The sequence below is a fragment of the Populus alba genome, chromosome 8 (assembly GCF_005239225.2).
Source record: "Populus alba chromosome 8, ASM523922v2, whole genome shotgun sequence".
NCBI lineage: Eukaryota > Viridiplantae > Streptophyta > Magnoliopsida > Malpighiales > Salicaceae > Populus > Populus alba.
The window spans coordinates 10,857,620-10,866,271 of record NC_133291.1 but is presented as its reverse complement, the minus strand read 5'-3'; the positions used below and the strand labels follow the sequence as shown (position 1 = coordinate 10,866,271).

At 37.1% G+C, this 8,652-nt stretch overlaps 1 protein-coding gene across 1 annotated transcript; it reads left to right on the top strand.

Moving 5' to 3' along the window:
• Positions 1–413: 413 nt before the first annotated feature.
• LOC118056275 (type IV inositol polyphosphate 5-phosphatase 7) lies at positions 414–5,884 on the top strand. The gene is made up of 13 exons (XM_035068455.2): positions 414–1,086; positions 1,232–1,313; positions 1,776–1,844; positions 1,955–2,039; positions 2,146–2,250; positions 2,348–3,041; positions 3,161–3,354; positions 3,713–3,821; positions 3,947–4,095; positions 4,294–4,531; positions 5,222–5,293; positions 5,383–5,560; positions 5,652–5,884. The coding sequence occupies exons 1-10, from the start codon at positions 1,057–1,059 to the stop codon at positions 4,514–4,516; spliced, it is 1,740 nt and encodes a 579-aa protein (XP_034924346.1). The 5' UTR covers positions 414–1,056; the 3' UTR covers positions 4,517–4,531; positions 5,222–5,293; positions 5,383–5,560; positions 5,652–5,884.
• The last annotated feature ends 2,768 nt before the right edge of the window (positions 5,885–8,652 follow it).

Here is an 8,652-nt window from a genome sequence, read left to right as displayed (position 1 = left end):
TTGTCTCAAAACATAAATCAAGCGAAAAAGAAAAAGAAAGGGGAAATATAAAGAGAAAGAGACTGATCACAAATGGAAACAGAAAGAAAACATATGTATGTAGTACCTCTGCACATTGTGACATTCCTTTATCTCTTTCCTTCTTTAACTGCTTTATTTTATTTTTGAAGACCAAAATGGGAAGATTAGAGAAGGGCGATGGCTACAGGCTACAGAGCCACAAGAGGTCCTCTCACCCTCTCAACACATTTGCTGACCGTGGGCAGGTCTTGTTTGCCAATTCTTGCAAGAGATCCTGCACTGAATGACTGCCCGTTTGTCCCATCATGTTGGCTCGCCTTGAAATTTGAAGTACTTGAAATCCAATAAAATAAAATAAAATAAGGAAAAAGAAAAAGAAAAAGGCAGCCGTTAAGACCAAGTCTTGTGTCTCTTCTCTCTCCAATGCTACACTTTATTCTGTTCAAATTCGATACTTTGCTGTTTGCTGAGAACGAGGCCTCTTTGTCTCAATGGGATACAGAGAAAGAAGCTATAAGCGTTGTTTCTCTTAGTCCTCTCTCTGTCTAAAAACCTTTGCTTTCCTTTATTTCTCTATCCATGTCTCCTACATTGTCTTGTTCTACTTCAAGAATCTCTCATCTCACTCCCACGCATTAAATTGTTGTCTCTCTTGACTAATTGCATTCTCGTATTTTGTGGGTTTCTTCTCGTTTCTTGTTCTCAAGTGTCTCATACAGTGCATTTACAAAGTAGTACAAGAGGAAACCAAGAAAACTCACTTTTGGCTCATTTCTAGTTGAAACCAAGAAACCCGTTTGTGGTTCGGTGTATCTGGCTGGGCTTTGATAGCTTTCAGTGGTTTTAGAGCGTGCAGGGAGTAAAGATCTTCTTGAATTGTTTCAAAGCTTGATAACAGTGTGTGGAAGGAGAATTCCAGTTGTGGAGTTCTATTTCTTTGAGTTAGTGACCATTTTTCTGGTGATATTAAGTAAAGCTTGGGAGCTGGGGAGGGGCAGGAAGTAAAAGAAGAGCTATATGAATTAGTAGTGAAAAATGACAGATGGGAACTCCAAGAAAAGCAAGGTTTTTCTCTTCATTTTCCTATACATAAATGCCAAGTTTTTCTTCTTTTTCATTAGTTAATTGGTTTTTTTTTCATTTATTTTTTATCGAGCAATTATGATGATTTTGGATGTCATTAGTTAATTGTTAATTTTTTTGGGTGAAGCTCTCCTGGTCCAAGAAAATGGTCAGAAAATGGTTCAACATCAAGAGCAAAAATGAGGAATTTCAAGCTGATGATGTTTACGGTAGGCATTTTCTTTTCCTGGGCTTCTGCGTGACGACTACCTTTAATCAAACTTGGGGTTTTTAATCCAATGGAATCAAAAAATCAGCTTTTTTTATACTACAGTTTCTCATCATCTGGTTGGTTGCTGAGAAAAAACAGAAAAAAGGAGGAATATCCTCGTGAACTTGGTGCTTGATGGTATTGTGATCCTCAAATATCACCAACTTTATTCACCTCTGCTAAATGCTCTTTTCCTTCTTGTATTCCAAGGAGTGAAAGAAATAAAAGATTGTCCATATTTCCATCTTCTTTTAATCCTAAAGTTTCTCTGCAACCAAATTGATACTGTATCTGCCAGTGACAATTTTAAGTTATAATCTCGTTTTGTTTTTGTTATCAATTCAACTTCTCCACATTCATCTTTGGTTTACCCTTTCTTTAAAAAATAGGATCGCTTTACAAGTGTTTTTTTTTTCATCAGGGGGTGAAGTTGGGTACAGGACTAGCTTCTCAGAGAGGGAGCCGTGTACAATCAAAAAGAGCAAAACAGGTGCATTACAATCAGAATCTAAAGATTCCTCATGGTGAATATGTCTCAGCTGGGTTTAAATTCCTATTAGTGCTGTAATTCTTAATTATTTTTTCATCTCTTCGATGCAGAGAAATTTAGCAAGAATCCAGAGCAGGTCCGGCGGAACAGGATGAATCTTGACCATCCTCGTATCATAGACGTGCAAAACTACAGGTATCGTGTCTTAGATTTCCCTTCTTCTCACATTTTTCTTTCTTAATTATGTGCGTATTTTTAATGTTTAAGTACCAACTGCTTTTCTGTTTCCATTTTGGGGCAGCATTTTTGTAGCTTCTTGGAATGTGGCTGGAAGATCCCCTCTAAGTAATTTAAGTCTTGATGACTGGCTTCACGCTTCACCTCCAGCAGATATTTATGTTCTTGGGTATGATTTGGTGGTTATTATCTTCACATTTCCTGTCACTAAATCCTGTGATTGCCCATTAGTGATGGAAACATCTCTACTTATCTTTGTGCATCAGATTTCAAGAGATAGTTCCTTTGAATGCTGGTAATGTTCTGGGTGCAGAAGATAATGGCCCTGCCAAAAAATGGCTGGCTCTCATCAGAAAGACTCTAAACAATCTTCCTGGAACTAGTGGAAGTGGTGGGTGCTATACACCGTCTCCAATCCCTGAGCCAATTGTAGAAATAAATGCAGATTTTGAGGGATCATCTAGACAAAAGAATGCTTCTTTCTTTCATCGCCGGTCATTCCAGACAACCAATAGCTGGAGAATGGACAATGATCCTTCAATTCCTCAGCCACGACTTGATCGGCGATTCAGTGTATGTGATCGGGTAATATTCGGTCACAGGCCAAGTGACTATGATCCTAGCAATAGATGGGGTCACAGGCCTAGTGATTATTCCAGGCCCAGTGATTATTCCAGGCCTAGTGATTACTCCAGATGGGGTTCCTCAGATGATGATAACGGGCCTGGGGAATCACCAAGTACTGTTTTATACTCACCAATGTCAAATGGAAATTCCTATTCTGTGTCTACCGAAGATGGATATAGGAGGCCAGGGCATTCAAGGTACTGCTTAGTGGCAAGCAAGCAAATGGTTGGCATATTCCTGACAATATGGGTGAGGAGTGATCTGAGGGAACACGTCAAAAACATGAAAGTTTCTTGTGTTGGTAGAGGATTGATGGGTTACCTAGGAAATAAGGTATTGCTCAAGTAAATCATAGTGTCATTTTTTTGCTTCATTACTTGGATTTTCCAACTTAATCAGAACTGCCGACTATTAAGAAAAATAGAGATTTAATAATCTGCTTGACGTTGCAGGGATCTATTTCAGTCAGCATGTCCTTGCACCAAACAAGCTTTTGCTTCATATGCAGCCATTTAACCTCTGGGCAGAAAGAAGGTGATGAGTTAAGAAGGAATGCAGATGTCATGGAGATTCTTAAGAAGACAAGATTTCCGCGGGTTCATAACTCGGGTGATGAAAAGTCTCCAGAAACAATCCTTCAGCATGAGTAAGACCAACCTTGCTGATCAGCTATCAAGTAAACTATACATTGTTTTGAAAAAGGATTAAAATAAATGAAAAGATTATGAGGATTTAACGATAAGGTGAAAAGGAGATGCGTTTCACTTTTCTTGGCAATCAGATGTATACTATTATAGTTTACGAAACATTTCCAATGAATTATTTGTGTTTTTGACAATCACAAGGTGTTAAGTCCTAACAAAAACCTATCCTATGAGAATTTTGAGCTTTTACAATAAAATTTACAAGCATGTCTCAGTAAATGATTTATATTGTCCACTCCCTCTTTTTCTTCATTATTCAACATTCGTTTTCAAAGTTCTAATTAATAATATTTGTTGCAGTCGAGTTATTTGGCTTGGGGATTTGAATTATCGTATTGCCCTGTCATATCGAGCTGCCAAGGCACTAGTTGAGATGCAAAACTGGAGAGCATTGTTAGAGAATGACCAGGCACGCTTTACATATGTTCTCCATATTTTCTGTTGTCAGTTTCCTTCCTCTTATTTCAAAAATATCAATCAATTTTATGAGATATAAGTCAGCTTCCATCTGATATGCTGATGGTTATGTTGCAGTTAAGAATAGAGCAGAGGCGAGGTCGTGTTTTTAGGGGATGGAGTGAGGGGAAAATTTATTTTCCACCGACCTACAAGTATTCAACCAATTCAGACAGATATGCAGGAGACGATATGCATCCCAAGGAGAAACGTCGAACACCAGCTTGGTAAGAACAGCCCTTCCTACCAGACTATACAAGAAAGCATGCAACTGAAAAAAAAAGAAGGTTTTCTTAACTGCAAAATTTGAATTACAAAATGCTTATAGAAATTAGAAAAAAGTGAAGGTTACAATATCGACACACATGGTGGAAGTTCTTAATTCTAATCACTTGTGTTGCTGATTAAATAATTTTATGCTGAAGGTGCGATAGAATTTTGTGGCATGGAGAAGGCCTCCACCAATTATCTTATGTACGTGGGGAATCTCGGTTCTCAGATCATAAGCCTGTCTATGGCATATTTTGGGCAGAGGTTGAGTCGAGTCATGGTCCATTGAGGAAAAGCACTAGTTATTCTAGTTCCAGAATTGAGGTAGAGGAGCTTTTGCCGTACTCACATGGGTACACGGAACTAAACTTCTTTTGAAGGTTGATCAGATTGGTATGTCTTTCTCCCTTTCCATCTCTCACCAGTGTGCATGTGCATAGGGAAACACACGCATGTGAATGCACAAACTCTCTTTTTAATGAACTAAATAGTTGAGCTCCAAGATGCTTAATGGAATCCCTTATTTCATTCTTTGCATCTTCCTTGAGCTTATGAATATATGGTGATGGAATTTAATTTCTTTTCCATGATTGAGTGTTTCTCTTGGGGTATAACCAGGCAATAAAAATGTTTACAAGAATCGCATTTTTTTCTTCTGCATATGAAGTATGGTTTGGCATCCTCAATTACTCAAGCAAAACTTCCACGCTGCTTTTTATTATTGTAAAATGTTTTTCCCTTTTCACCATCTTTTCCATTGTAATGGATTGGATGGGATAGAAAAATGGATTTGGGTGTGAGGATCCATTATTACGCTGGTCTGCAGATAAACACCTTTAATCTTTAGATTTTGAGCCCAACAAATACCTTTGGCACATCTCACAAGAAACTAAATATCGTTGCTTTAGGCTATTGAGCTCATGGACTTTTGTGAATCTAATGAAAATGAAGGTAAAAAACAGAATATATACCTAGCATATCATTGAAGTATTCCATACAATAAAATCCCTTGCCTTTAAAGTTTTCTTGAGAAAATCTTTTGGTTGTTCCTATTCTTATGTAGCATCTGGTCCCCTTTTGCAGGCGGGAATCGCTTTGAACAAATTTTGCCTTGAAGGGTGATGGAGACAATCCGTTGCCCACTGACTGAAAAAGGTTGGTTCTCCTCTCTTTTACTTTTCTGGTCTTGATGTACATTTTTGTTTCCTTGCCTGACCTTATATCTGCTTTCATTTTTTTTTCAGGTGTAAATATTTGTAATTTTGTCAGCAAATTAACTCCACGCATCATCAACTCAGTGTAACTTTTGATCATCATAACGTTCCAGTTTCTGTTTGGCACATAATTGAGTTACCAGATTAAAAACACCTACCTTTATTGCAAAGTTTTGTGCAAGCACTATCAGTCCTTCATTATGATTCGGTACAGTCTCTTATTTTTTATCACGGTTGCTTTTATACTTCAGTTTAAGATAAATAGGGCCAAGTAACAATGGTGGGTTTTTTTTTGGCAGGATGAACTCAATCACTCAACCCAACAGGAGCTGCGAAGTAGTTGACTAAAAGATTGATTTATTCATGATTTTTTTTTTTGTTTTAGTTTAGGAAACACTTTTGATGACTGAAAGAAGATGATACATCATTTTGGCCACTTCTTTTGTTTTCAATGTAGAAGCAAGTAGAGATCTGATGGATATTCGTTACCAAAGCTACAGGAAAAATTTATATAATATCGAAATTTATGTTAGACTTGGGAATGCCTCTTGCTCCTGGTGTTGCTAATGATTTACTGAAAAGGATGGTTTCTTGATAATCTACATATACACTGCCGTTAGCAGGTCTGTTAGGACTTAGGAGGAGCCATGATTTATTAGATAACACTCCTTCGGTGTGCCAAACGTCGTGAATTACTCCTCCCAACCCTTTCCCACTCCTAGTCCTCAATGTTTTGTGACATTTCAGAAGGTTCTGCACATAGAGCCGTCCAAATATAGAACAAAAAGCAAGAAACATGGAAAATGAACATGGAGGTGCCCAAAGGTATACAGAATGTCTAGGGCAATTAATTGCACTGGAGTAATGATTCTTCCCTTCAGATTGAAGCAGTAATAGATCTTTCGCCGGCAATTATTCCCTTCAGATTGAAGTAGTAATAGATCCTACGCCGGCAACAAAGTCCATGTCAAATTCTCGTCAGGACTCGGGAACACTAATTAAAGAAAGATTCTTTGTCAAATATGGTGTTCTTAACCAAGAGCCTCTTCCCCGGTTTATAGCGGACAATTTTGTTGTTAAAAGAGCGGGGAACAAATAAAAATCAAGGGCTGTCCAGTTTCCTCTAGAACTCGGACTTTTAATTCAAGGATCTCTGGTTAAACATGGGAATAATCAATCATATGCATAGGGGGGATTTTCTTACATCTTTTGAGCAACTGTTTTCATCACATTACAGGACACTTCCTTCTCTTAAATACCACCTTAATATCTTAACCTATCTTCTCTTCTAGCTTTCACCTTCCATGTCAGAATTTGTCTCGCCTTCTGCTCTGCCTGGTTTATCTTAATGCTGGAGTGCTGAGCAGTGGAGGCCCAGCTAGACAATTACCACCTCGCTGCGACTAGCTTTAATTATACACTCTACATGTTCAACTTTCTATTTTGGTTGGTCAAGTTAGTTACGAACCATAACATCAACCAGAATTGGATGGGCTAATTATCATTGCTGCAACAGCTTCGTATATTTACTTGGTTCAACTGATTTTCTGCCTCTCTTTTCAGTACAAAATTGATGCCTTGACATCCTAGAAGGAGAGACAAATTCTCAGATAGAGGAAGGGCGTTTTGCTTATAGATCTCATCAACAGATATAAGATTCCAGGAGAAAGTTAGCAAAGTGAACCAAATTCAAATCCAAATCAGCCATTTTGAATCTTGAGAAAAAGAACATGAAATTAACAAATACTTAATGTTACAAATCACAGAACTAATTAAGCACTAAAAAAGACAGGAAAAAAAAGGAAGAACGCAACTGAATCTATTTCATTATCTCTTGTGCAATAACTTCTGCAGGTCCTTTGCTTGCTCCCCCCTTTTGCTGTTCCCTACTGGTCCCCAGTTGAAAGGAAGCAGTGTGACGTTCCTATCATACACCAACTGATAAAAGGGCAGCTCCTCTTGTTTGTTTCTTTCTTTTTTTATGCTTTTCATAGCACGTGACGTAAATTATTTATTACAGATTGCCAATATCTTAGATCGTCATCTGTTAATGTCTACTTAGCAATCCTCTAATTAATTTCTAAATTCAATAGCTAATGAGTTGAGAGTAGCGCAGCAATAAAATTTTCTAATTTTTTTTTTTCTAATAGTGCTAGTTTATAAATTTATTTTCTTTTTTTCCTTGTTGCGGATTTAAAAAAAAAAAAAAAAAAAACTTTATGTACAGATTAAAGTATCATGCTTGCTTTTTCTCCGCGCATGATTCACTGCAAAAGACAACATTAATTATTCTTGGCTCTTCTTTATCTGCATGGCGAACAGAACACATGCCGCACATTGAGCTACTTGAAAATGATGATTTCTGCTACTCCACCTTCATTGTCATTTGCGTTCTTATCTGTCTGTTAAATTTCACAGATGTAAGAAAATAAAGTAAACCAAACAACTCAGCCACCAACCTGTGCGCTCTGTTTGGTGATCTGACTAATTTTTAAAGTGTTTTCAGGACAAGTAATCTGCCTAGAAAAAATCAGGGGTTCCTCCATTGTCATCCGTCAGTAAACTTTTAGCTAGTGGGGGATGAAAGCAACATTAGCTAAACAAATAGCAGTGAAGGCAAAAGCATGTCTCTCTTTTGTCTTTGAAATGCAGAACATACCAAGGGATTCCTCTCGCTGCTCTGTTTCTTAAATCAGCAACAGTCTTACTCTGTCCTCTGATATTTGGAGAGTGAAAACACCAGCAAGATTCTCGGTTTTCTATAGTTTATTCAAAATCAAGTTAAATATAAATAGACAGTAATCTCTCTAATTCTGTTTCCTTCGTTTCTTAAAATTCACCTCTAAAGCTAAATGATTGTGCGCACATGTAAGCAAGGGGTTCAGCTGGAAGGATGTCAGAAACGACCATATGATCTGAACAAGTGCACAGACGCATGCCTGGTTTCAAAAGAGCAGAAAATGCAATTGATTGAGAAAATATGCTTGTTAATTGAGTATAATCCTAATCAAAACAAGATTTCTCTACCGCTGCAATTTAAACTGTACAACATTCACCTGAAAAATTAGCATGAAATTGCATCTTTTCTAAAATATTAAGGTGCAAGTTGTAGGCAAAATCCTTCACTCCTGCAATTAAATAGATTTCAGTCAATTATTATAAACTGTAAATATCCAAACTTAATTAAAATAGTAGAAGTATCTAAGTTATTAGATAAAAAATTAAAAGAAAAGTCTTACAGAATAAATAAGACATACCAATCAAAACTAAAAAAATATAGGTCACATCAAGGAAAAAAAA